The sequence below is a fragment of the Saprolegnia diclina genome (genome assembly GCF_000281045.1).
Source record: "Saprolegnia diclina VS20 unplaced genomic scaffold supercont1.51, whole genome shotgun sequence".
Classification (NCBI taxonomy): domain Eukaryota; phylum Oomycota; class Saprolegniomycetes; order Saprolegniales; family Saprolegniaceae; genus Saprolegnia; species Saprolegnia diclina.
The window spans coordinates 28814-54515 of NW_008246118.1; the positions used below are offsets into that span (position 1 = coordinate 28814).

Here is a 25702-nt window from a genome sequence, read left to right on the forward strand (position 1 = left end):
TGCTCTGTGGTGGCGCGACTGGCCTTGCGTCCGGCGTTGTGGCTGCCGTGTGGAAGACGATCCCGACGCCCCGCCCCTAACCCCGAGGTAGCTCCAGTTATTGTAGCTAGCGAATGTCAATTCATCCTCTTCAGCCTCGTCTCCTTGTTGTTGGCAAGGGTATATAATATCTCTTATATACCCTTGTTGCTGGCGACCTCGGCTCGACTTTGTACAAGAGCGCTTGGGTTGGCGACATGCAAGTGCGACCGCGGCTGCATGGAAACGATCGGACGACGTCGCTGCCTACGTCCTGGGTTTGAACAAGAGCTTCGCTGTTGTGCGCTTGGTACACTTGATCATTTTGGTCGAGACCGGTTGAAAATGCTGGTGATTGGCGCAGTTCCAAGTGATATCGAGGTGGCGACAGGGAAGGTAAGGGAATAAAGTCTCAAGGGGCAAGGTTGAGCAGTGCCGAATAAGTCAAGTCGAAATTTCGCTGGTGCAAGTTTGATGATGGCGAACGTGACCGTCTGGATCATCGGGGGCGGCGCGCTTGGTCTCGCGGCGCCGCTGCTTCTCTCAGTGGGCGCTGCGGCGGCAGTGCCCACGGCCATGTCGTACTTCGGCACAGTCGTCTCGGGCGTCGGGACAATTCATGCTGCCGGTGGCGTCGCGGCCACGCTCCAAGCCAGCAGTGTCGCCTTGTGGTCGGGTAGCGCGCTGCTCTACGGCGGAGCGACAGGCGTCGCGTCCGGGGTTGCTGCCAGCGTCTGGACAGCGATCGCGCCCAGTTCGACGGCCAAAGACCCGTAGCGCCAAGACCCAACGGCTTTAGCCTGGATCTCGACGCTTCGTAACGTGCTGTCGCCATCAATGCGAGCTCCGTCGATGGCTCGTGGCAGAACGCAAGCGAGACAGACATGTAGCATGAGGTGCACGACAACAACATCATGCAATTCTTATCGACATTTGCAAAAAAAATACTCACATGATGCTGCACTGGTCTTGGCCAGGCACTAATGTAGCATGACCACATGAGCGCTACATATTGGGCAGCAAGACAATAGGATATCGTACTTGGTGCGCCAGGGAGGCCGGCCATACCAGGAAACATACCGGGGCCCTAGTCGAGATGACGTTGGCGTGTGACGCAGCATCCGCACGGACGTACCATGTTGGGCATGATGGGCATGCCATCGTCGTCGAATTGAAGACCTGCAGAATCATATAGTCACTCTTGCATTTGATCCAAAGGCGAGTCGTACCGGGGGCAAGCTCCTTGACAATCTCAGACGGCGGCTGCCCACATTCTTGCATCTAAGCGGAATTCATTAGCCAGGATACCCATGGATAGAAGGGGATACCTCTTGCATGAGGTCCGAGAGACGCGTGTAGTTGTCGGGCTCCGTGTCGTAGACGGCCAAAATCTGTTGAAAGTACTGGTACTGCTTGCCGTAGCTATCGACGTCGATGAGGACCGATGGTCCAAATGAGAGGAGCCTACCGCGCATAGTCTTCCTTGGAGAGCATCGACTCCTTCTCTGCGAGCCATTCCGGGTACTAGATGCATCGATAAGTTGATTAGGCTTCATGCAAGCGTCGCGTACCTTGGCGCAGATTTGCTTCATCGGGTCGTACATAATGTCCTTGGAGAGAAGCTGGTGCATCATGCCATCGACGAGGCCCGTAAAGTCGTTCTTCTCGCCCATCTGCTCAAACTGGCGCATCATTTCCTGCATCATGGCTTCGCCCATCTCTTCCGTCTTGTTCGTGTCGAGCCCCTCCATGTCCTCGGCGGCCTTGGCCATGCTCTACAGAATTCGCATGAGCGCTTTGCCAGCAATCGCCATGTACCTGAAGGGTCTTGGCAACGCCAACGTCCACGTCGACGGGCCCGTCCGTCTTCATCTTCAAGCTCTTGAGCAGCGACTCGACCGACTCGCCGTCGCCTGCCGTCGCATCCGCGTTCATCTCGCGGAAGGCTTGCTCCAGCACGCTTTGGAACTCAGGGTTCTGCGCGTCCTCGAGGAACTTGGCCATGCTCTGCCGTCGTCATGAGCATCAGCGCATGTCCTATCGCAAGCGATGCGTACATCCTTGAGGTTCTCGACCTCGCGGTCCTGCGCGCCGGCCACCTGCGCCTGCGCTTCCTTCAGGACAACGTCAACTTCGGGCTCATCATCGTCGAAGTCTTCCAGAGCGTCTAGGTAGACGACGCATGAGCCCATGATGCTTGGCGACGAAGCGGCCGACCGTCGAGGAGCGCGTCGAGGTCCACGTCGTTCGGGCCCGCCATCCGAACCAAGAAGGAGGAAATGGGCCGAAATATCAAATCAAAATCCTGTCGTGTCATCAAAATATCATATTTCGCAGGTTTATCCGGTATCGTACGGATACGCGACCTTTCGCGATCTTCCAGCGGTGGTTCCTCAACGTGGCAATGAGAGAGAACATCCAGAGACCTTGACCATCCTGTGGTCCGTCACCGTCACGGTTGAAAGGTGCGTTCAGAAGGACTAACGCTTGCGCAATCGAGCAGCGGCGTGGGTAGACCAAGGCAAAAGTGTTGACAGCTAGTGGCGACGGTTGAACTACATATTTCCTCAGGTAGTGAGAGACATTGTTGCTGCTGCGCTGCTCGAATGCTGCTCGATGTCGGAGAAGAGTGCCAAAGCTTTGGAACTACGCAGTCGCCACGCTCACAGCATGCCATGGTATGAGGGTTGCATCTGGCGTGGGAGAGTTAACTAGTACATGAATCTACGAGTAGATTGTCATGTACGAGAACGAGCAAACACTGTGCAGTGGTGATGACATGACGCATCGCCGGACAAGCTTGTTGCTCTCGCTGCTGTGATCCAGGCTCGGGCTCATGCAGCAGCAATTGCACTCCTCGGTCCACCATGCGTACGTGATCCTCTTAGTCAAGAAGGGGTGTTCATGTCGCCTTCTTTTAGTCTAGCAGTTTGGACCAGTTTGGACACTGGTTTACCACCAATTGGATCCGGATTCAAGTCCCGGAGACGGCCCACTCTCTGATTCGGTTGACTGAAACAACACAGCTTCAAAGAAAGTGGAGCCCCAGACGCTGGGCACCATGCATATATCAGGACATCTGTGCTAAAACAACCAACGTTGGTGGAAGGCAACAGTGATGTACAGCTTGGCGTGCGGAGACGGGACACGGTACGTGCCCTCAATCGTGTTGACGTGTCAGACAGACGGCGTCCAATGTCCACGCCACACAAGAGTGGTCTCTGTCTTGGGTCATTTCTTATTGACCCTTGTCTCTGTCTGTCCGTGACGGTCAAGCAGCGAAGACACATCGCAAAGCCAAGCAACCCAAGGACGCCTCCATATCGAGATGCATCGAAACGACGCGGCCGACCTGAACGATGCCGAGGCTGCAGAGGCGCTCACTGCTTTCGTCGAACTCATCGGCTTTGCGGACGACAAGCGCCAGCCCCCTGTGGTCACGCAGCACGAAGGCCAGGTCGCGCTCAGCCTCGTAGCGACCGCCGGGCGACCTTGGCTCGATGCGTTTCCGACTAAGACTGTCGCCGCGGCGTGCGACGAGTTCCTTGCACGCGCTTGTTCGTTCATCGCGCGCTGCCCAAAAGGACGCGAGCCGTCTCCGACCGATCCCGAGGCCTACGTGCCCTCCATGATAACGCGCGCCAAGTTTCCCGCCTGCGATCACTGGCACTCCCTCGAGCCCATCGTCGACTTGTGTCGCTTCGTGGACGAGGAAGCAGCGGCCGTTGGCTCCGACCGCATGGCGGCCTTGGAGCTCCGGATGCAGTTGCTTGAAGAGAAAGCGGCGACCACAGCGCGCGAGACGGAAGCCCGCATCCAGGCAATCAGGAGCGCATGTCGGGACAATCATAGCTCCTTTTTCAGCCCAATTGAGCTCGAGCCTGTCCCTTACTTTTACGAAGGTGGGTCGATCGACCCTCTCGAGCACATGCAAGCCGTCAAGGGCCGCGCAAGCACGTACAACACAGCGGCAAGAACACGCATCGTCGTCTTCTGTGCGTCGCTCAAGCCCAACGAGCAGAGGTGGCTGCACCAAGTGATCGACGACCACAAATGGATCCCGACGGAATTCACCGACGAGAATTTTGCCGCGCTCGAGCCTCTCTTCTACAAGCGCTTTGGCTACTACCGGTACAGATAGTACGGGGCGAGACTGTCCAGTAGCTCCATGTCCAACAGTCCTCCTAGTCCCCCAACGTAAAGGCCCTTGAGAAAATGCAGCTAGATAGACCATGGAGACTGCTTGGTTTTTACGTCACTCGTGGTTTCAGTTCCTCGTGCCAACGTGACAACTACAGAGAACATCCAGAGTGCCGCTGGGCCGTCGCCCTCGCGGTCGAAAGCTGTCGTTGGCAGTGTGTTGCGGACGACCAAAGCCTGCGTACTCCAGCAGTGTCGCGGGAAGGCCAAAGTCACAGATTTCCTTAGGAGTCCAGACTACCGTAGCTAAACGTAAACGGAGCAGCTTTCGCCTGGTTCACAGTGTTGAGTGAGACCTATTGACGCAATAAAATCCGAGAGGATAATCTAGTGTTTAAAGGATCATTCCAAAGTCGAACACGAGGTGGGCAACTAAACAGCGAAATGCCACCATTTTTGGCCATTTCTCGAGCTTTGTCCAAACGCAAGACCAATCACGGTCGGACATGCACCGATGCACTCGGTGTCTTCAGCATTATGCTCTCGACGGGTGGACTAGCACTATAATGCTTTGCGACGCTAGGGTTGCACAGCCGAATGAAATCGAACTGGCGCAAGAGACGAGGCATCAAATAGGTCGCAGCGACTACTGGGTACGAGCTACGATACGTCAGTGCCTTGCCCGCACCAACGACTCATATATATTTGCACTCGGTCCTCATTCTGTGTGGGTACGCCAGCTCTTTGACGGCGAAGAGTCGTGCTGTTGTTTCTGTTGTTGCGCTGAAGCAAATGAACCTCCTCCACGTCGCTCACTTTGCAATTATCTTGTTCGCCCCAACACCAAGACCATGAAGTTCACATCGACAGTCCTTCTTGCCCTCGCGGCTTCGGCTATCGCCATTACGTCGGGGTCGTCCTCCAGCGCCAACACCACCACTGAACCGACGACGTCGGGCTCGTCATCGCTCGCGAGCACCATCGAGTCGTCGACGACAGAGCCGACGTCCTTGTCGTCCAACAGCAGCTCGGCCGTGGCAACCACGCAGCCGACCGCGACGTCGGATGCAATCGCACTCGCCACCATGACGCTTCCCGCTGTCGTTGCCTGGGCGCTTCTCTAAAGCAATACTAGTATAAGAAATTGGCATGGAGCCGTGCATAATATTGATCGAGTTTCTTGTCATATCCACCTTCGATCGATCTTCAATTACTCTAATCAGTGACTTCTTCAGCCAGTAGTACACATCATGCCCTGTCTAGTCAGCTCAGCCCAACTTCTCCTTCAGCCACATGTAAGGCAGGGCTCTCTACACACCAAGTGGGGGACCACCAGAACTAATTGGTCGACAACCTATGTTACGAAGGTCGGTCGGTCTATCCTGTTGAGCACATGCAAGCCATCAAGTCAAGGACACACCTCTTCGTCCTCTGTGCGTACTTTGCTCGTTGGGCTTGAGGGACGCACAGAGGACGAAGAGGTGTGTCCTCTGTGCGTCCCTCAAGCCCAACGAGCAAAGTGACTGCACAGTGTGATCGCCGACCACAAATGGACCTCGACGCAAATCGCCGGCGAGACCATTGTTGTGCATGAGCCCCTCTTCTACAAGCGATTCGACGACGGTAGCTACTAGAGATAGTACGTCGCGAGACGGGCGAAGCGGCCGTTGCTCCGTGTCCTCCAGAGCTCTGGAAAAAGTGCAGCTACAGTAGCAAGGGTATATAATATCTACTGTCAAGGGTATCTCTTATATACCCTTGACAGTAGATAACCAACATCGAGTGCTCGGTATACATCACTCGTGGATTCAGTATTGTTGCGAATTACGTGCTGTCTTCATTGAGGCCCACCGTGTACACGAGGGCGAGGCGGCCATAGGTTGCTTGGTTGCTCCAGCCGCCGTACTCGGCGCGCAGGTGCAGCGAGACTTGGTTGCCCGGCGTCAAGAGCAAGCGGAGCACAGTCGGGTCCGTAACGTATTGCATATGGTGGCGGTAGCTGCCCGACGCGCGCAAATTGCGGCAAGCTTCGCGACGCGGCAGCAGCACCATTCCGTCGGGCCCCGAGACCTGGAACTCGGCCCAGCTGAAGCAGCCGTTGTACGACCCATTGAGCTCTGGCTCGTCCGTGGCCCAGCCCTGGTCATGCGACGTGCACTCGATGACAAGCGCCGTGCAGCGCAGAAACTCGAGCGCCCGGTGGTCCATGGTTGGCACGGTGAGGCGCAGGTACTCGACATCGGCTGGCGCGTACTCGTACTCCTCGGCCGTCGTTTCGGCGTCAAACACAAGTACAGACCCGGACGCGTCGAGGATCGCATTGACCACCGCTACTGGAAGGCCTCGGGACACGAGGTGCGCGCCAGCTTCGATGATATCGCTGGGTGTCGTCGTGCTGCGCGTCGGCATGGTGGCGGCGACGGCCGGCGTGAGCTCTTGGACGTCGGTCAACTTGGCCGGATTGACGAGCCAGATGGTGTCGGTGGGCGCGGCCGCCGGCGCCTCGTCGGGCGGCTCGTCAACGTGCGTAAAGTCAAAGATGGGCGACGCGCCCGGCGGCGGAAGGTACTGCGACAGCATTGGATTCTGCCTGCAGGAGCACGCTTTGTGGCAAGACTAGAAACACCCAAGATATGGGTTTAACGTGCGGGTTTTACTCCCAATCCGGATAACGATGGTATACCCCATTTAACTGCGACCGGATGCTGGCTTGTGAATCGCACTTTATCCGGATTGTGCATCAATCTTAGTTTGGAGGACGTACATTCTTCGCAGAATCGCAGTCCCAGTGCTCAGTCCCAGGCGCAAAAGACCGTTGGGTCCACCCGCAATCTATGGAAGATGTGAGAGCTAACTGTGAGGGCCCTATTTGAAGGAGCTAGTCGAGTGCTTAGTAGGTACTAACTAGTAGTATGTGTTTTGTGGCCAAGTGGACCGCTCCCTGCGTGCATATTGACGAATGGACGACGGACTTGATCAAATATAGGATAACCTATGGACGACTGACTAGCTTACATCAGTACACATACAGGTGACACTGAGGCGTCGACAGTCGACGCGTGCACGTGTGGCAGTCGGGTGAGCATCAACGCAGCGAGGATGGCCGGGGCGTCGACATCTTCGCGCAAGGCCACCGAGGCGACCACCGAGATGCGAGCGTACTGAATGTGGTTGCTCCAGCCGCCGTACTGCGCGCGCAGGCGCAGCGCAATCGAGGTACCGGGCGCGACGAGCGATAGCACGTCGTCCGCTGTGACGTACGTGAGGTGCCGGCGGTAGTGCTCGCACGCCCGAAAGTTGCTGCAGGACGTACGAATTAGGTTGTGGCCCAGCACGTCCTGCACTTGGTACTCGATCCAGCTGTGGCAGCCCACGTACGAGTTGTTGAGCTCCGGTGCGTCCGAGGCCCAGCCTTGGTCGCGCGAGACAGTCTCGAGGATGATCGCGACGGGGCGCAGGATCTCGAGGCCGTCGCAGTCCATCGCTGGCACGTCGAGCCGCAAGCACTCTAGATTGAGCGGCGCGCGCCCGTAGAGCGTCGCATCCGACTCTTCTCGGCACTCGAGGACGGCGCCGGCGGCGTCGAGGATGGTGTTGACGAGGTCGACGGGCAGGCCCCACAGCACGAGAAGGCAGCCAATCTCGAGGACCTCGGGCGCGCTCTGGAGGTTGTTGAGATGCATTTTAGCCGTCAGCGCTGGCGCCAGCGGCTGCACATGAGTTGCATCGTCGGGGTCGACGAGCCAAATTGGCAGGGACCGCGGCTCGCCGTAAAACATCCGATTTTTCTACTTAACACTAATCCATGGGCTTTCTCTCGGTTTTAAATAGTGTATGTTGTAGTTGGGGTTTGCTAGATCTTTAAAGGTCACGACGGAGAAGGAAGTGGACACGGTGGGATGTGCCACGTTCCGCCGTCGCTCGTGGCGCATCGTCGAAAGAAACCCTCGTTGTTCGATAAGAACACGAACACTCCGTCGATAGCATGACACGCAGTGGGCGTCTCTTCCTACTGGGCCTCGACCATGGTGATGAGCATACTAGCGGTGGGTTGAGTAGTACTACCAACATGAGATACGTGCGAGTTCTACTTTAAGACCTTCTACTCTAAGACCTTATTCAATATATTGAGATTCGTGGATGCAGTCGTGTTCTTTTCGGCGAGGCTGTCCTGTTGGCGATTGATTTGTATCACGAGGGTTGGGTGCGGCCCATGATTGTTCCTCGACAGCCTATGGGTGACCGTTAGAAACGAATTCACTGATACTGGCGTGGATCTGGTGACGCATCTTATATCGCATCTCACCATCGACACCGCCATCAACGACAACAAAAGCGGTTTTCACGCAATTAGTGTTGGCGCTTCGCGACGTGTTGCCATTTCACGTTTCGCCTCGGATGACCGTCAGCAGCATCCGAGCCAATTCGACGGTGTCGCTCGTCATCGACGGGACATCCGTGGAGATGACGTGGCACGAGCTCACCGCGCTGCTCGCTACCAACGCGTGCGACGGCGACAGCTGCGCGTCGGACGTTGCGTCGGCCTCGAGCGTCGACAGCCTCTGGCTCTTATTTGGCGGCTGCATGGTGCTCCTCATGATCCTCGGCTTTGCGCTCTTAGAGGTCGGCTGCGTCCACGTCAAGAACACAAAGCACATCCTCTTCCGCAACATGATGGACCTCTGCATGACGGGCATGACGTTCTACGCGGTCGGGTACAGCTTTGCGTTTCTCGATGGCAACGCCTTCATTGGCACAACCGGCTTCTTCCTCCAAGGTGACGCCTTTGCAACGAGCGACGAGCTGCACTTCGAGGGCCACCAGTACGGCGACTGGTTCTTCCAGTGGGCCATCACGGCCGTGTGCGTCACGATCTTCTCTGGCGCCGTCGCCGAGCGCATCACGTGGCAAGCCTACGCGCTCTACTCGTCGCTCGTCGGCGCGTTCATCTACCCTATTGCAGCGCACTGGATATGGTCGGCCACGGGCTGGGCGAGCGTCACGAATGGCGAGCGTCTCTTTGGCGTCGGTGCGATCGACTTTGCCGGGTGCGCGGTCATTCACATGATTGGTGGCGCGTCTGCGCTTGTCGGATGCATTCTTGTCGGGCCACGCACCGGCCGCTTCCGCGCCAATGGCAGCCACGACGAGCTCCCCAAGCAGTCGGTGCTATATCAGAGCATGGGCACGCTCATCCTCTGGTTTGGCTGGTACGGCTTCAACTGCGTCTCGACGCTAACGCTGCGCGGCAACATGCCAGATGTGATGGCCAAAGTCGCAGTGAACCTCACGCTCGCTGCGTGCGCCGGCGGCCTCACCACCGTGCTTATCGACAAGCGCTTTGGCGCCAAGATCTGGGATCCGTGCATGGTCAACAATGGCATTCTTGCCGGCTGTGTGTCCATCACAGGGTCGTGCTCGGTCATCGAACCCGAATGTGCAGTCGCGCTCGGCGTCCTTGCGTCTTTTGTGTACATCAGTCTTTCACGCCTCCTCGTGCGCTGGCAGATCGACGACGTTGTCGACGCGATCCCTGTGCATTTGGGCTGCGGCACCCTCGGCGCCCTCGCTCCCGGCATCTTTGCCTCTCGCAAAGGCATGAGCATGATGTACGACAGCCACTCGTGCGGCATCTTGTACCGCTGCGACGGCCACAGCGGCCACCAGCTCGCGGCCCAGGTCGTGTACGTCCTCGCAGTCTTTGCGTGGATCGTCGCCTTTTGCAGCGTCCTTTTTGGCGGACTCAAAGCGGTGGGCCTGCTCCGCGTCTCGGCGGCGGCCGAAGCTTCCGGGTTGGACGTTGCCGAGCACGGCGGCAGCGCATACCACACGGACCACGACGCGCCTCGTCACCAGCAGCGGTACTACAAAGTCGACTCGATCGCGTCGTTGCGCGTGGACCCAGACGCTATTGCACTCTCGCCACCGTGATCGTCACCCTGTCCTTGCAGTCTACACCCTTACCTAACCCCAAGTTACTAGACTACAATGAGACTGTGGATCGTGCAGTTGTCGCGTTGGGAATGCTGTAGAGCTCGTCGAGGCCGGCATGCGAGATTTGACTGCGGGCAGCGCATATGAGTGTAGTAGAATGCCGTGATTGGTGTACCTATCGTGATTATCAACTTGATACCAGTGCGCCGCTGACTCGACCAATACGACACCGTGCTCCGTGGCTCGAACCCGCCCACGAACCAAGGTTGAGGACGCAAGTTAGTCACGCCACTGCAGAAAAGACATGTGTCGCCCCCGTAGCACCGGGGCTGCAAGGACTATGAAACAACATATTAATACTAGGACTAAAATAGAGTCGACAACATGTTGACGCACGAGCGGGTGATCCCGGCCGCCAAGTACGCGGCGCACTCGATCCCACCGCAGTACATTGCGCTGCTCGAGGTCGACGGGAAGCAACCGAAGCGTCTCGAGAAGGTTTGGACACCTCGTCTTCTGTCCACCGAGCAACATTGAACTAGGTGTTTGACCGGCTTCTCACGCAGCGGTCCCTGGCGTCCCTTGTGCACGCGTATACCAACTGCTTTTTGGATGCCGAGACGGAGCACATTTACCAGATCTGGAGCGTCGCTTACTACGTGCGAACAGCGCGCATCGTCTCGAGCTGCGTCCTAGTCTTCCACCTCGTGCTTGCGCTGCTGGACAGCCTCCTCTTTAGGTGGGCAGTGTTCTTATTGTCATGTGTGACCATGCAAGAACCCTAGTCACTCGAGCTACTTGGTCAAGTACGGCAAGACCGAGATCTTTCAGTGGTGTTATATCGTGCTTCTTGTGCCGTTGCTCGCGACCGCATCGCCACGTTTTCAGCATCCCCGGTACGTCGTGTACGTCCGGCACTGGAAGGTACTCACGAGCTGCTGCGCCAAAGGGTTTGAAATCGTTGCTAGTGGATAGTATCGGTGGCCATGACGCTGCTCGCCGCCGGGCTCATGGTGCGAGCTGGCTGCATTTACGACGCCAAGCTCAGCTATGTCGCGACAGAGTACAACAGCTCTTCTCGGGCGAGACGACAGTGGTCTGTAGGTTCTGGGCAGTCCTACCAAGATCGCTGGGGTCGTCGTCTGCGTATTATCTATTTTGCAGGTGTTTGTAACTTTTCCGGAGCAACGTAGCCTCAACGCCACCCTCGCCTTGGCGCTCAACAGCAACGACGACCTCGTAATCGCGAGCGACGCGATCATTATCTTTCTTGCGCAGGTAGACATCTTCGCCATTATGCTCCATGTACCGATTGGAGTCTATAGACGGTGGTTGCAGCGACGCACTGCGACCTCGTGCACATCGGCGTTGTCTACGTTGGCTCTCTACTGGCCATGCTCACCAATGTCTTTTATTGGGACATCAACGCCCACGGCGAGGTCACTCAAGCTTCAAATGGACGCGTTTGCAATGGAGCTGTAGACATATGTGTTGCTCTGTGCCAGCGGTGTCATCTGCCTCGTCCTTGTTCGCGAGCTTGATAAATCGCATCGAAGGAGCTTTCACCAGTACTACACGTCGGAAAAGACAAACGAAGTGCTGCGCGAGTCCCTCGACCAGGTTTGATGGGTCGAAACCTGGTACGTTGTGTACACAGTGTCCTAGATGCTCGAGCTCGTGGTCTTTGACGAGTACAAGGCTGAAGAAAAAGCTGTGGTTGAGAAGCACCTGAACGCGCAGTCGGTGCTCCAGGAACGACTGCAGGTAGTCCTCCCAACGCGATACATCGTCGAAGACTACTATTAGCCGTATCGTATCCCGTTCGAGCACCTTTCGCTGCAGCGCGTGATTGGAAAAGGCGGGTTTGGCGAAGTCATTCTCGCCGACTACTTTGGGACGCACGTCGTGCTCAAGCGAATGCACCGGCACAAGATCTCGGACGCTGCCATCGCCGAGTTTGCCGCGGAAATTCTTCTCATGTGCGACCTCCGGCACCCGAACGTGGTCCAGTTTATCGGCGCCAGCTGGAACACCTATTCGGTATATACTTCGACCTTTTCAAAATGGACAGATTGTCTATCGAGTTGACTAGAACATTGGTTTCGTGCTCGAGTACGTCGGCCACGGCGATTTGTACCTTGTCATCCACGACAAGCGCATTGCCAAGTCGTGGAGTGACCCGTTCCATCGGTTCTTATTGTCTTATTGTCCAACGCATTTATCATGCACGCTGTAGGATAGCAGTCGACGCGGCGCGCGGCATTTGCTACTTGCACAGCAAATCGATTCTGCACCGCGATCTCAAGAGCACCAACGTGCTCATTAGCGCCACGTACTCGGCCAAGGTCCAACTCGATACTTGTCTGTAACCCTAACCGCTTTGTCTAGATTTGTGATTTGGGCATGAGCAAGTCCATGTCGGAACTCCAAGCAACCGAAAAGCAGGTGGGCACGCCGCTGTGGACGGCCCCCGAGGTGGTGCTCGGAGGGCGTTTTAGCCCCAAGTCGGACGTCTTTGCGTTTGGTCGACGACTCGATACATTGAAACAAACAACGGACGCCGCGCGTAGGTATCATTCTCTGCGAACTCCTCACGCGACGGACGCCGTATGAAGAACAGCGAGGCAGTTCACCGTACAACGTACTGCTGTGTACCTACGTGTGATTGCGACTCCATATGCGGTCGTAGATCATGTTGGCAGTCGCCAACGACGGCTTGCGACCGACGCTGCCCACGTGGCTTCCCGGTCCGCTCAGGCACCTCGTCGACGTACACCTCTATTCGGACAGGCATGAGTATATACAATGTACTCTAGTTGTGTCTGGCGGCAACGCCCGAGGATCGACCCGGGATGCTGGACGTTCTCTCGGCGCTGCAAGCGGACGGCATGCACCAGCTCCAGGCCGGCGACCAGTGGGCCAAAGTCAAGCATCTCGGTACGTGTCTCTGCCATCCCGTGGCTGAGTCTCTGCAGTGCACGAGCATGCCCACCGTGCGACGAGCTTCTCGGCCGAGCTCGTGGGCAGGGCGAGGGACCAAGCGGCGCTCGAAGCCTACACCAAGGCCACGGCGCTGCACTCGTCCGACGACTCGGAGAGCGACAACACCACGCGCACACCAGGTCCGCACACCGACCTCGCGAGTGCGATCGAGACGGCGGTCGAGACGTGGGGCTAACTTGTTCCTTCCCTTCGCACTTGTATTGGCACTGCGAAGAGCGCATGTTCGATATGGCATCACCAGCGGACGTTGATTAGCGATTTATGGATGGCGATTCCTTAAACGATACCAGCCTCGTCGTCGTCGTCCTCCAGTGGCGCCGTGCGCGCCTCAAGCTGCGCATTCCACATCTGCGCATACCGGCCGCCCTTGCGCGCCATGAGCTCATCGTGCGTCCCGATTTCAAGCACGGAGCCCTTCCCGAGCACGACAATCTGGGAAGCGTGGCGCACCTACGTCTCTCCGATTCGCACCTGGTACCAGATTGGTCAAATGTGGTGTACCGTCGACAAGCGGTGGGCGATCACAAGCATGGTGCGGTTCGTCTGAAGCTTGGTGAGCGCGCTCTGAATCTCCGTCTCGGTGACCGTATCCAGCGCCGACGTCGCTTCGTCCAGAATCACAAACGGCGGGTCCTTGAGCAGCGTGCGAGCGATCGCCACGCGCTGCTTCTCGCCGCCCGAGAGCTTGAGGCCGCGCTCGCCGACCGGCGTCTGCCATTGCTGCGGCATGCCCATGATAAAGTCGTAGATTTTGGCCTTCTTGGCCGCCTCTTCGACCTACCGACATTATGTGGCATCACACTGCGACACGCAACGTACCTGGGCAAACGTGCTCTCGAGGTTGCCGTACTGGATGTTGTACAGAATCGTCTCGTTGAAGAGGACCGTGTCCTGCGGTACAATGCCAATCGCTTTGCGTAGCGACAGCTGCGTCACGGCCGAGACGTCTTGGTTATGCACGAGCAAGCGCCCGCTCGACGTGTCGTAAAAGCGGAAGAGCAGCCGCGAAATCGTCGTCTTGCCCGAGCCCGTCTCACCCACGAGCGCCGTGGTCGTCCCTACGCATCGCTAGCATTAAATGTGCATTGCACACGATAGAGTAGACCAGCAGGAATGACAAAGTTGAGGTCCTTGAGACCGCTGCCGAGTGGCGCGTCCGGGTAGTCAAAGTTGACATGTTGAAACTCGACCGAGATGCCGTTGCGGTGCGCGTCATAGTCGAGCAGGAGCTTGGGCGCGTGCGGCGCGTCGACGATGTCCGGGTCGACGTTGAGGAGCTCACTGAGCTTTTGCATATCGACAATCGCCTATAAAAATGGCTTCAACCGAGGCGGCGTGAGGACCGAAGCCCGTACGTTGATCATCATGTTGTAGAGTGACCCGAGAAAGTACAGCGGCGTAAAGAGGTTCTGGAGGTACACAGTGATGGCCACGAACGCACCGAGGTCGACGCCGCGGCCGTCCTGCTCAATCACATGCGGGATCGCGAGCGCGAGGCAGGCGAGAATCGTGGCTTGGATGATACCAGTTTGGCTAATGTTGAGCACCGACAACGACGCTTGGACGCTGACGCTGAAACTTTGATACTTTTGAATCGCGCCCGAGTAGAGATCGATCTCGTGCTTTTCGTTGGTAAAGTACTTGATGGTCTCGTAGTTGATGAGCGCGTCGGTCGCTACATAAAAATATGTTTTTTCGTCACCGCTCGATAGATTGATACAAGCGTACCCTTGTCGTGGTACTCGTTGTCGTGCTTGGTCGACTGTTGTCGAAACTTCTTGCGCCAGAGCGTGATGGCAATCGTCACGTAGGCGTAGAACACCAAGCTTAGAAACGAGACGTACGACATGGTCGCAAGCTGAAAGTGCGTCGCAAAGATGATCATGACCACGACGCTAGTCAAAATGATAAAGACATATATTGTCGTGCATCGACAAGACATACCTCTCGAGGATCGTCGGCAAGAGGTACAGAAACATGTACGACACGACGCTGTTGGCCGACTCGACGCCGCGGTCCATCGAGCGCAGCACGTCGCCCAGTTTCTAGGGTTGGCATCGTCCGAATGTATCAAGTTGATATTGTGTACCTTTTTCAGATGCCAGTCGAGCGAGAGCGAATGCAAATGCTCGTACGTCATGGTCGAGATCTCCACGTACGCTGTCTGCTTGACGCTGAGGTACACGATCGACTTGACTTCGTCGAGCGTCTTGGAGAAGAAGACGCTGGCGCAGTAGCACGAGACGCCAACGAGCGCGCCGCGGACGTCTTTCGCGACGAGCGCGTTGGTAGCTTGGGCCATAAACATTGGCGCGTACAAGTTGAGGAGCTTGGAGCCGCCGAGAAGGAAGTACGTGCTCACGGCGCGGACGCGATGGCCAAAGCCGTGCGGCCAAAAGTACGGGCGCAGCACCAGCAGCATCTTGACAAACGAGATACCTTTAGTTGGCGTCGCATCGGCAGGCGACGACGAGCTCTCGAGGTCGACGACGACGGCCGCGGCCTCGCGCTCCTGGCGCACCTTCTTCGCATGCACTTGGTACAAGAGCACACCTTCAAAGACCGAAAACATGAGCGGGAGGATGATGAAAATGTTGGCGCGGTCCAGGCCGTTGGCGAGAAGCGTCGCTTGCGGCAGCGCATCGAGCGCAAAGGCGTCCGTGCCCAGCACGATGACCAGCCCGAGGACCGCGAGCTCGGCAAGGTAGACAAACCACTTGGAGAAAAGCCCGAGCACGATGAGCAGCACCTTGGCGGCTGTCGCTAGAATCGGCAGCTGCTCGTAGCGCCAGGCGGGTGCGCCCGTCGCTGCAAAGGCGGTGAGCGTCAACGACGACATTTGCGAGAGGAGCACGACCACGTCAAGCACCGTGATGCCGAGGAGAAAGTTGGCCATCCAGCCGAGGCGCGTCTTGGTCGTCGATATCGGGCCTTGCTTGCGCCAGATGGAGCGGTGGGCGATCTTGCGCGCGGCCGGCGACGGCAATAGCGGCGCCTTCTCGTTGCTCATGGGCTTCCGACGGTGCAAATTCCGATTTGCGGATCGCGAGGTTCGAAGTCGAAGCGAAGTGGAAGCGAAGTTCGAATTTAGAACACCCAATCCGAAGACGACATTGCGGTGCAAAGTTGTATCTTCTCGACGCCGGCCACCTGCCACCTGCGCCCATCACCTCCAGCGTAGCGACCAGCTATCACAGCCATCCTGAGCTCAGAGTGTGATGACTGGAGACATTGCAGGTCACTGCAGGCCTGAGCTAGGTAGCGTGCAGGGCCTTGGTCAAGGCGCACAAGCCCGTGTTGAGAAGAGCAAGGCCCCCTTGCCGTCAAGGGCTGTCTGGCGCACGCGTCCCACGCTGCGGTCGCCGAGAGGTTGATGCTTGCAACGTGACGCGAGAGGACCAGGCAGGCAGTCACGCTGCACGGTCTACCGATCGTCGTCCAACGGCAACGTTATCAGGAGCAGCGACCATGTCTAGAGAGTGACTTGAGCGACAGTGTGCAGTGTAGAATGTGTCTAGTTAGTTAGTTAATCATGATCGTTAGTCGTGCGCGACGGCAATCTCCTTTTTGGATTTCAGGAGCGCGAGCGCCGCCTTCTTCTTCTCTTGGCGCAGCTTGCGGTGGTCGGACGCCAGCAGCCGCGGCTTCCCGTCGGTCGTCTTCTTGGCCTTCTTGGCCGCCGGCTTTTCGTCGTCCGAGCTGTCGAATGCCGCGCCCATGTCGATCGGCGCCGTCACCGGCATCTTGGTCACGATCGCCTTGGCCTTGGGCGCCTCCTTCTTCACGGGCACCTCCTTCTTGACGACCTTCTTGACGGTCGCATCCTTCTTAGCCGGTGCATCCTTCGTCACCGGGGCTTCCTTCTTCACCGGGGCTTCCATCTTTGCCGCTGCTTCCTTCTTCGCCGGGGCTTCCTTCTTGACGGGCTTGGGAGCATCCTTGGTCGTCTTGGCACCGCCCGAGCTCGATGCGATCTCGGCCTCCTTGGCCATGCGCGCGCTCTTGGCTTGTTCGTACTTGAGGAGCGCGTCGTCTTCGGCCTGGAAGAGGATCTCAAGCTCCTCTTGTGGCGTCGTCTCGTCGCGCTTGCGCTTCTTGGTCTCCACCGGTGTCGACGCGGCGACCTCGGTCGTGAGCATTTCGTGAAGAAACATGCACGACTTGCCACGGTGGCACTTGCCCTTCTGGAAGGCAAAGCAGACGCGGGGCTTGGTCGGGTCAACCTCGACCTTGGCGACCACTGGCTTTTCCGCTGCGTCAGCTTCGTCTTCGTCGTCGCTCGCAAACTTGTCGGTCTCCTTCTCCTTCGGGCCGTGGAGAAACTTGCACGCGTCGCCGCGCTTGCATTTGCCCTGCTGCGCAAACTCAAAGCACGAGCCGTACTCGCCGTCCTTGACATCGTGCGGGTACTTGCACGCGTCGCCTTTCTCGCACAGGCCCTTCTGGAACGCCCAGCAGACGCCAGTTTTCGGTTTGTCGGACTTGGCCGCCTCGGGCTCGCGGTCCGCCTTGGGAATCACGTCGCGCACCGTGAGCACGCGGCCGTCGACCGTCGACTGGTGCATGTGCTTGATGGCCTTGTTCTTGGCCGCGGCGCCCGCGTACGTGACAAAGCCAAAGCCGCGCGACTCACCCTTGTCGTTCTTGACGACCTTGGCCTCGGCGACCGTGCCGTAGAGGCCAAACATATCCGAGAGCGCAGCGTCATCGAGCGTCTTGGCGATACCGACGACGATGACCTTGTTCTGGTCGTTGGAGCGGGCTTTGAACGGCATCTCGTAGGCGCGCTTGGGTTATGATCAAAGTGGCAATATGGCTGGCGCTTTTGATTGGTGCGCACGCCTCCTCAGCGCGTGTCAACGATTCGATCGGATGATTGCCGATAAGCAGCCAATCGCAGCGCATTGGCGTAGTGCAACTTCGATTTAAACTTCGATTTTATATAAAAAGTCGTATATATAGGTGTGTCAGCAATCAACTGACCTTTTGTTACAACCGTGGCTAGCATACCGTGTTGCCAGCGGCAGAACGACGATTCGCCGGTTCACATCACATGCAACGCATAGTAGCAAGACCTTGTCAAGGCGTGCGTCCGTGGTAGTCGACGTGGCCTCTAGTACGTCGACCTGCGATCGTCGCCGGCAAGGATCGAGTCGCTTCGATTCTGCACCAATCAAATCTGATGTTTGGCTTGGAACGTGCGATGATTGGCTAGGATCCCAGGTGATCACCAGCGCATCCACGGATCCTGTTGCGTTGACGTAGCGAGTTGCGCAAGCGTTCGCCCTCGTTCGGTCACACTCTTCTTCTTCTTGCGCGATGGCAACCGAGAAGCCGCCTGTCTACTACTGCCTCGGCGGTGTCTCGGCCATGACCGCGGCCTGCTTCACGCACCCGTTTGACCTGCTCAAGGTGCGGCTCCAGACCTCCAAGGACGCGCACCTCTCGCTCTTTGGCACGATCAAGAGCATCACAAAGACCGAGGGCCTTCGCGGCTTCTATAGAGGCATCTCGGGCGGCCTCATGCGCGAAGGCTCGTACTCGACCGTGCGCTTTGGCGTGTACCAGTACCTCAAGGACGCCGCGATCGAGCGCAACGGCGGCGACCCGATCCCGCTCTGGGAGAACGTTGCGCTCTCGATGTTTGGCGGCGCGGTGGGCGGCGCGGTGGGCAACCCCGCCGATGTTGTCAACGTGCGCATGCAGGCGGATGGGCGACTGCCCGAGGCCCAGCGCCGTAACTACGCCCATGCCGTCGACGGCCTTGTTCGTATCTCGCGCGACGAAGGCCGCGAAGCGCTACTCCGCGGCGTGCGGCCCAACATGATGCGCGCGATGCTACTGACGAGCGGTCAGATTGCCACGTACGACGTCTTCAAGACCTTCTTCCTCGAGACCATCGGACTTCACGACAACATTGGCACCCACTTTGCGTCCAGCATGGCCGCGGGCTTGGTCGCAACAACCGCGGTACTTTGTGTTGCGTCGTTTCTAAAATGCTGAGAGCTATAACTAGTGCGCGCCCATGGACGTGGTCAAGACGCGGTTGATGAACATGCAACAGCACGCGACAGCCGAGTACACTGGCACCATCGACTGCTTCGCCAAGATTCTCAAGGCCGAAGGCGTCCGCGGTCTCTTCAAAGGCTGGACGCCCGCCTACATGCGCCTCGGGCCGCAAACGATCCTCACTTTTATGACCCTCGAGCAGCTCCGAAAGCTGATTCAATCGTAGTTATAGAGTACTACGACTAGAACTTTCGCACAAAATGCAATCTGGGCAAATCCCGAGCGCTGATTGGTCGGTTGGAAGATCGCAAAACTACATGGTGGTCGAAGACGGGCTCCTCGTCGTCGTGAACGGCATTGGCATCCCAGTTCTTATTCGCGCGTACGGCGACGTCCTTGTGCCGCCGAATGCAGCAGTCAGCGTCGTCAGTGCCCTCTTCCATGCAACGCTTGACTCGAAGTTGGTGCTCGCATCCGTTGCTAGCCCGGCGTACGCCATCACGTACCGGCACTTGCCAGCGAGCGGCGTGCTTCTCGCCTTCTTCCATCGCCGCGCATGCATCGACGCCCTATTGTTATGGCTAGAGCACTGTCTTTGCTTGCTACTGGGGCCGACCTTGCTCATGTCGACGGACGCTGGCGCCCTCAAGTTTGAGCTAGCGCGCAGCCACGTGGTCGAATCGCTCGACTGGCTCGTCGCCCACCGTGCAGACATGGACCTCGCACTCGGTCTGCCTCTCTCGACGCCCGGCGACATTGCTTGCTTGGACGACATCTTGACATGGGCGAGCGATATGTATGTTCTCTCGAATGGCGTTGTCGTCGGCGACCGCGGCGACGTGCGCTCAACACTGACCCGCCACGAGATGGTGCTTTGCGTTATCTTGGCCAAGCAATTCGCTCTTCAATGCAAGGACAGGCATGTGCAGCACACAGTGTACACGGCAGGTGCACAGAAACGCCAGATTGTGCTTGTCCGAGTCGCGCCGAACGTGGCGTGGTTTGGGCTGGCCGGAAACTCTGTTCCAAACGCTGTCGTTCAGAGCACGGTGCGCTCTGCTTTTGCTCGAAAGACGGGTTTTCTATCGCTCAGTAGGTCGTCGACAAGCTCTCGCTGTGGTGCAGCTGCACCGATGTGAACCGGCTCGCTCGCTCAACGCTGGCGCTCGAGAACGCTTTGGTGGGGCCGTTGCTCGGGTGGGCATTACTTCAATATGGTCGAGTGTTTTGCCGCCAACTCAGATAGACGAACGCCATAGGTATTGCGCAGGGCGTCTCCAACCGTCGTCGCGACACAGCTCGTATGTGTACTTTGGTGCACAGGACGACGCCGACCTCCGACTCCTGCGCCCCGACGACACCACATTTCCTCACTCGCGCGACCATGTACGGCTTTTGCTTCAGCAACACTATCAGCATCGCTTAAATGACGGCGGTGCGTCACATGACGACGTTGTGCAGCTGGCGGTACGTCCCCACGTTTGAACCCTAACCTCATGACAACCCTACCCTCGATTAGCACCTCGCGCTGGTCTACGCAGTTCGTGCACCGCTGCATTTTGTGTGCATTTTTTACGCAGACGCGAGCACGAATCGTCTCGACCAGGTGCTTGCCGCTACAGACAATTTTCTCAACGTCTTGCTTTCCCATTGAGATTGAGATTGAATTTTGAAATTGAGATTGCATTTGGAATGGAGGACGCTAGTATCGCGGCTTGCAGATTCCCTATTCCAGCGACGGCATGTCGGCAAACTCTTCCTCCATTTCCTTTTGCATCTCGGCTTGCTGGAGCTTCTTGTTGTCGGCGACCATGCGGTCCATGATCTTCTCCTTGTACAGCTTCTTCTCGGCTTCGTGGTAGTTGCGAATGTACTGCTGCAGTTGCATCTACCACCACAAACTTCGTATCAACTTGACAGTTTGCGTCCATGTACCTTGGACCGCTTGAGTTCCAGCGTAGCCTTGGTCATACCGCCGTCGGGCTTGTCGCCAGCCAGCGTCATGGCCTTCTCAAGGCTCTTCTCAGCCTCGTGGAGAAACTTGTTGGCCTTGTCGATGACCCAAAACTCCTTGCGCTCTTCCTTGGCGAGCTCTTCGTTGAGCTTGCCCGTGAAGACGAGGCCCCGGCGAAAGTGGCCCTTGACGTTCTCCGGCGCCAGCTCGATCGCCTTGTCGCAGTCCCACTCGGCGTCGTCCCATTTTCCGAGCTTGATCTTGCACAGCGACCGGTTCAAGTACAGCGGCACCTTGTGGTTGTTGATGCGGACTTTGTCGTCGGCCGAGACGAGCACTTCCCACTCGTCCTTGCCGTAAAAAATATGCACAAATCCCTAAGCTCGAATCTCAGACCCGTCACCATCGCCAAAGGGGATACCGTGTCGTAGTGCTTTTGGGCCGCGGCGAAGTCACCGGCCTTGACGGCTTGATTGCCGAGCTCCTTGTACTCGTTCGACGACGTAAGACGCTCATCTAATGCAACGTGGTAGGGCTCTTCGCAGTAGGATGACGTACCGACAGTCGGGGGCGGGTTCTCCTCGAGCATCTTGCGGTCTTCTTCGTTTTGACGCTTCCGAGACTCGGCGAGCTCGGCTTGGGATGGAAACTTGGGGAGTGGTTTCTACGTGGCGGCTTGAGCGAACGCCGAGAGGACGCGAAAGCATCGTACACCAAAGCTCACGAGCTCGATTTCGTAGTCGAGGACTTCATTGGGCTCGACCTAGTCATACATGTCGATAATGGAATGCGTAGAGCACCGTGTACCTTGGGCGCGAGGCCTTGTACGCCGTAGCCGTACTCGGGCTGGATGATGAAGCGCGCGATTTCGCCGAGATTCATGCTCGCGACGGCAATGTCGAGGCCTTCAATGACCTTGCCTACGCCGATACATGCATCGAATGCTTCCAGATGGCGCACGTACCGCGGCCAAGGTGAAACTCGAGTGGGTCGTCGGTGCCGCCCGCGTTCTTGCCGTCGACCACGTCTCGCCTACGACCGCTGCATGCCATGATATCGAGAGGAAATCACGTACGTCGTCTCAAAGATCGAGCCATCGTCGAGGCGGCCGACGTACTGGATGAACGTCGGGCAGCCTTCTTCAATGAACTTGCCGTCGGTGCTCGGCGCGTCCTTGAGAATCTACGCCAAGTAGCGCGATAGGCTAAGCACAAGAGAAGGTCGTTCTTGCCTTCTTCAAGACGCCGCCGTCCGCCTTGGGCGAAATGTCGATGTAGCCATCCTGGCAAAAGTTGCACGTGGCAGGATCAAAGAAGGTCTTTTGCTCCCTAGAGGCGGATGAGAACACCGCCGGTCGTGGCCATCGTACCGCGCGCAGTGGGCGCAGATGCGTTCGACGTTCGTGACAAGGCCCACGCCCCAGCCGCCACATGCTCTGCAATGCTCGTACTCGTCCGCCATGTTGCTCGCCAAGATGAAAATGCTCCATCGCTCCACGATGAGGTGCCCGTTTAAGTGCGGTTTTATACTGATGGGCTAAAAACACCCAGCGCGATCTGACTGGGGCTGCTCCAAGCAGCAGCGGAAGCACCAGTGGATACGCTGAATATCATGCATTTGTCTGCAAACTCGCGCCGCCAACGATACCTCCCGCATGCAATTGAAACTCACACTGGCCGTATCCGTCCGTTTGAGTTCATTCTAGCTCGCTGGACTACGCCCGAGGCCCTCCAAGCGACGACTAGATCCACAACGCCTTGCAGAGTGCGTCAAGGAGCGCACTGGTACAGATCTAGACGTAGACCTGGTTGCAGGTCTGATGGCAGTTGGCATTTCAGGTTGCGTGTGTAGCACGCCGGCTGGATTTGCGTGTCATACGAAAGCGTACCTTAGCGCATGCACTTGTTTTTCGTATGCATCCCGTTTAAATGCGGTACGTCCTGTCTATTTTGTGCTATGTAACTTCTCTCGAAAGTCGCACTTAATCGCACCGTGCCTCTCTGTCACGGTGCCGACCGGTTGTCGGTCGCAATGCCACAGCCGCTTTCGACGCCGAGCACGACTACGTAAGCATGGGCAACAGCAGTAGCAGCACGGAGGGCAGTGGCAGCAGCGCGCCCCACGGCCTCGTCATTAAGCCATCGAACGCGATCACGTTCGCCTTGGCGCCGGGCAGCGCGCCGCAAGTCGTCGTCAAGCTCAAAAACACGTGCAACAACCACAACATCGCCTTCAAAGTCAAGACGACGCACCCCGCGCGATACGTGGTCAAGCCCACGCATGGCGTCCTGCCGCCGCAATCCAAGCTCCTGGTCACGGTCGTGCTGCAGCCAGCCGAGTGCGACGACCTTTTGAACCTCACGGCCGATGTTTTGGCCGAGATTCCCGACAAATTCCAGCTGCAATGGCTCCGCACCAAGCTCACCGCGCCAGCGACGCTGGTCGAAGACGACTTTCGAGCGCTCTGGTCGACTGTCGAGAAGAAGCACATCCACGGGCACAAGCTCCCGTGCCGCTTCACGGTCGACAATGGCGCCCCCGAGCCTATTGTCGAGTTTGGCCTCGCGCCCGGCACGTCACCCGAGGCGACACTCATCGTGACCAACCCGAGTGCAACGACGAGCATGGCCTTCAAGGTCAAGACGACACGGCCGACGCGGTACCGTGTCCGGCCCAACCAGGGCGTATTGCGGCCAGGTGCGACCGCGACCGTCCTCGTCGTGCTCGAGCGAGATGACTGCGACGACCTCTGCTCGCTGGACCCGAGCGGTCGGCTTCTCGTCGCCGACAAGTTTCTCCTCCAAGCGACACCGATCGACGATGCATTTTACATGCTCGTGACAAAGAAGGGTGCGCTGGAAGGCATGGACGAGCTCAGTCATTTTTGGGGCCGCACGGACAAGGCGACTGTATGTAGCCAAAAGATTGCCGCCCGGTATGTCGACGGCGTCGTCGCGGACGCAACGACGGACGTGGCGCTGCCGCTCTCCTAGTCGAGGTGCCATAGTACGCGCGGAATACCCCTTTTTGGCGCGTCGTAGAAAGTGCAATTTGGCCACAAGTTGTCCATTTCTCCAGCTACGCTTTTCGTAATAGTTAGTAGGACTATCGATACCGTTACAGCATTCGTTCTGTGTTTGCTGTGGCCAAAGCGCCGTGCAAGGTACACTCGGTGCATCGTCCCCGAGGAATCAAGAAGGAAGGCTCGTAAAAACACGCCGGACCAAGGTCCCACCCTGCGCCATCGACGCGCAGCGACGTCGGCTCCCTCCTCGCTCGCGCTGCTGTCGTGCGATCGCATGGCTGCTGGCACGTGTGGCGCTATCGAGAGCCATCGCGCGCAGCGCCCTCCACGCCCGTAGAGTCGCCGCAGCGGAGAAGGCGCCTTGGCGTCCTTGAAGCTGGCGACATGTGCATGTACTGTAGGCTGTCGTACGGTACGATGCCCATATCCGGGTACTGGCGTGGCTGGCTGGCCTCATTGTCGGGGATTTGCCCAGTACACTCATTGACTACAACACACACATACACGATGACGAACGCAGAGGCCACGGCGGTACACGCGATCGTTGTCACGCCCAGCGACGGCCTCGTCTTTGCGGACGGCCGCGCCACGATCACGCTCACCAACCCCAGCAGCACGGACTGCGTGGCATTCTCGGTACGTCCGAGCTCGGCGTACAAGGTCAAGCCCAACCACGGTGTGCTCAAGCCGGCCGGCGGCATCGCGCTGCTCGTGACACCGCTTGACGCGGCGCGGCACCTACGCGACGACCTCACCGTGCAGTCGGTGGGCGTCGAGGCGTCGTACTGCCGTGCCCTCGGGGCGCAAGCCGCACCCGACGCCGCAAACGCGCTCGTCCAGCTCTGGGCCAACGTCGACACCGACCACGTCACGAGCTACCGCGTCTTTGTGCAGAAGCGAGCTTCCATGCGGCTCGATACGATCATCACACCCGTATTGGACCCGACAAAGGCCAGTTCCATGCAAGTCGACGGCCTCTCGTTTGTGCTCGCGCCCGAGTCGCCCGTGACGGTCCTCGTGCGCAACCCGAGCGCCCGGGACAGCGTCACGTTCCAGGTCATGGCGTCGCAGCCCAAACGCTACCACGTGCGGCCCAACCACGGCGTCCTCGGGCCCATGAGCCAGATCCGCGTCCAGATGCTTCTCAAACCTGCCTACTGCGACAAGCTGCTCCGCGCAACACAAGCGACCCGCGACCTCCTCAAGGACAAGATCTCGGTCCAGGCGCTGACGCTGTCGCCCGAGTTTTGCCGGCAGCTGACCAAGAAGGCGTCGAAAGAGGTCATTGACGACCTCACGACGCTCTGGATATGCGCCGAGAAGAAGCGCATTGTGACCAAGAAGCTGCGGTGTCGCTTCGAGCTGTCGGCGGGCGGGCCCATGACGTGGCACCTCGCGCTGACACCGACGATGGACTTTGCGCCGGCGGTCGAACTCATGCACGAGGACGCCAACGTCGTAGTCAAGAAAGGACCGACGAGTCGCAATGTCCCGCCGCCGGCCAAGTACTGTGATTGCGAGATCATGTGAGAAGACGATGACGCTCTTCTGCTAGGCAAGACGACGCCGACTTAATGAATTGGGTCCTTTGCGTCTACCAAGGCCGCCCCGTTCTGTGT

The 25702-nt window shown here is 57.9% G+C and overlaps 15 protein-coding genes across 15 annotated transcripts; 9 read left to right on the plus strand and 6 right to left on the minus strand.

Moving 5' to 3' along the window:
- Window positions 1-495: 495 nt before the first annotated feature.
- Window positions 496-795, plus strand: SDRG_12570 (hypothetical protein; the record flags this gene model as incomplete). The annotated part of the gene is made up of 1 exon (XM_008618643.1): window positions 496-795. One exon carries the CDS (start codon window positions 496-498, stop codon window positions 793-795), a length of 300 nt encoding a protein of 99 aa, XP_008616865.1.
- A 115-nt stretch (window positions 796-910) lies between these two features.
- Window positions 911-2302, minus strand: SDRG_12571 (hypothetical protein). The gene is made up of 10 exons (XM_008618644.1): window positions 2236-2302; window positions 2076-2185; window positions 1837-2025; window positions 1590-1793; window positions 1487-1542; window positions 1347-1440; window positions 1248-1299; window positions 1154-1197; window positions 1060-1105; window positions 911-998 (listed from the first exon to the last, which is right to left on the minus strand). The coding sequence occupies exons 1-10, from the start codon at window positions 2276-2278 to the stop codon at window positions 967-969; spliced, it is 870 nt and encodes a 289-aa protein (XP_008616866.1). The 5' UTR covers window positions 2279-2302; the 3' UTR covers window positions 911-966.
- A 968-nt stretch (window positions 2303-3270) lies between these two features.
- SDRG_12572 (hypothetical protein) lies at window positions 3271-4272 on the plus strand. Its single transcript, XM_008618645.1, has one exon. It carries the CDS (start codon window positions 3347-3349, stop codon window positions 4157-4159), a length of 813 nt encoding a protein of 270 aa, XP_008616867.1. The 5' UTR covers window positions 3271-3346; the 3' UTR covers window positions 4160-4272.
- A 713-nt stretch (window positions 4273-4985) lies between these two features.
- Window positions 4986-5382, plus strand: SDRG_12573 (hypothetical protein). The gene has a single exon (XM_008618646.1). It carries the CDS (start codon window positions 5010-5012, stop codon window positions 5280-5282), a length of 273 nt encoding a protein of 90 aa, XP_008616868.1. The 5' UTR covers window positions 4986-5009; the 3' UTR covers window positions 5283-5382.
- A 551-nt stretch (window positions 5383-5933) lies between these two features.
- Window positions 5934-6782, minus strand: SDRG_12574 (hypothetical protein). The gene has a single exon (XM_008618647.1). The coding sequence runs from the start codon at window positions 6736-6738 to the stop codon at window positions 5983-5985; it is 756 nt and encodes a 251-aa protein (XP_008616869.1). The 5' UTR covers window positions 6739-6782; the 3' UTR covers window positions 5934-5982.
- Window positions 6783-7104: 322 nt separating this feature from the next.
- SDRG_12575 (hypothetical protein) lies at window positions 7105-7966 on the minus strand. The gene has a single exon (XM_008618648.1). It carries the CDS (start codon window positions 7935-7937, stop codon window positions 7170-7172), a length of 768 nt encoding a protein of 255 aa, XP_008616870.1. The 5' UTR covers window positions 7938-7966; the 3' UTR covers window positions 7105-7169.
- Window positions 7967-8550: 584 nt separating this feature from the next.
- SDRG_12576 (hypothetical protein) lies at window positions 8551-10206 on the plus strand. The gene has a single exon (XM_008618649.1). It carries the CDS (start codon window positions 8557-8559, stop codon window positions 10087-10089), a length of 1533 nt encoding a protein of 510 aa, XP_008616871.1. The 5' UTR covers window positions 8551-8556; the 3' UTR covers window positions 10090-10206.
- Window positions 10207-10476: 270 nt separating this feature from the next.
- Window positions 10477-13270, plus strand: SDRG_12577 (TKL protein kinase; the record flags this gene model as incomplete). Its single annotated transcript, XM_008618650.1, has 17 exons — window positions 10477-10590; window positions 10635-10831; window positions 10878-11016; window positions 11061-11155; window positions 11197-11238; window positions 11286-11370; window positions 11418-11531; window positions 11575-11712; window positions 11758-11856; window positions 11899-12132; window positions 12185-12282; window positions 12329-12437; window positions 12481-12616; window positions 12663-12733; window positions 12782-12862; window positions 12909-13029; window positions 13068-13270. The coding sequence occupies 17 exons, from the start codon at window positions 10477-10479 to the stop codon at window positions 13268-13270; spliced, it is 2076 nt and encodes a 691-aa protein (XP_008616872.1).
- Window positions 13271-13315: 45 nt separating this feature from the next.
- On the minus strand, window positions 13316-16120 carry SDRG_12578 (hypothetical protein). Its single transcript, XM_008618651.1, has 8 exons — window positions 15185-16120; window positions 15040-15140; window positions 14824-14990; window positions 14451-14770; window positions 14201-14402; window positions 13915-14153; window positions 13597-13872; window positions 13316-13545 (listed from the first exon to the last, which is right to left on the minus strand). Exons 1-8 carry the CDS (start codon window positions 16103-16105, stop codon window positions 13372-13374), a joined length of 2400 nt encoding a protein of 799 aa, XP_008616873.1. The 5' UTR covers window positions 16106-16120; the 3' UTR covers window positions 13316-13371.
- A 470-nt stretch (window positions 16121-16590) lies between these two features.
- Window positions 16591-17912, minus strand: SDRG_12579 (hypothetical protein). The gene has a single exon (XM_008618652.1). The coding sequence runs from the start codon at window positions 17868-17870 to the stop codon at window positions 16635-16637; it is 1236 nt and encodes a 411-aa protein (XP_008616874.1). The 5' UTR covers window positions 17871-17912; the 3' UTR covers window positions 16591-16634.
- Window positions 17913-18325: 413 nt separating this feature from the next.
- Window positions 18326-19399, plus strand: SDRG_12580 (hypothetical protein). The gene is made up of 2 exons (XM_008618653.1): window positions 18326-19065; window positions 19112-19399. Exons 1-2 carry the CDS (start codon window positions 18415-18417, stop codon window positions 19328-19330), a joined length of 870 nt encoding a protein of 289 aa, XP_008616875.1. The 5' UTR covers window positions 18326-18414; the 3' UTR covers window positions 19331-19399.
- Window positions 19400-19409: 10 nt separating this feature from the next.
- On the plus strand, window positions 19410-20758 carry SDRG_12581 (hypothetical protein; the record flags this gene model as incomplete). Its single annotated transcript, XM_008618654.1, has 4 exons — window positions 19410-20153; window positions 20201-20301; window positions 20364-20571; window positions 20624-20758. The coding sequence occupies exons 1-4, from the start codon at window positions 19422-19424 to the stop codon at window positions 20756-20758; spliced, it is 1176 nt and encodes a 391-aa protein (XP_008616876.1). The 5' UTR covers window positions 19410-19421.
- A 72-nt stretch (window positions 20759-20830) lies between these two features.
- SDRG_12582 (hypothetical protein) lies at window positions 20831-22519 on the minus strand (the record flags this gene model as incomplete). Its single annotated transcript, XM_008618655.1, has 10 exons — window positions 20831-20992; window positions 21040-21435; window positions 21480-21574; window positions 21617-21722; window positions 21771-21821; window positions 21866-21978; window positions 22023-22090; window positions 22134-22240; window positions 22290-22386; window positions 22428-22519. The coding sequence occupies 10 exons, from the start codon at window positions 22517-22519 to the stop codon at window positions 20831-20833; spliced, it is 1287 nt and encodes a 428-aa protein (XP_008616877.1).
- A 540-nt stretch (window positions 22520-23059) lies between these two features.
- On the plus strand, window positions 23060-24183 carry SDRG_12583 (hypothetical protein). The gene has a single exon (XM_008618656.1). It carries the CDS (start codon window positions 23131-23133, stop codon window positions 24049-24051), a length of 921 nt encoding a protein of 306 aa, XP_008616878.1. The 5' UTR covers window positions 23060-23130; the 3' UTR covers window positions 24052-24183.
- Window positions 24184-24349: 166 nt separating this feature from the next.
- Window positions 24350-25702, plus strand: SDRG_12584 (hypothetical protein). Its single transcript, XM_008618657.1, has one exon. The coding sequence runs from the start codon at window positions 24468-24470 to the stop codon at window positions 25611-25613; it is 1146 nt and encodes a 381-aa protein (XP_008616879.1). The 5' UTR covers window positions 24350-24467; the 3' UTR covers window positions 25614-25702.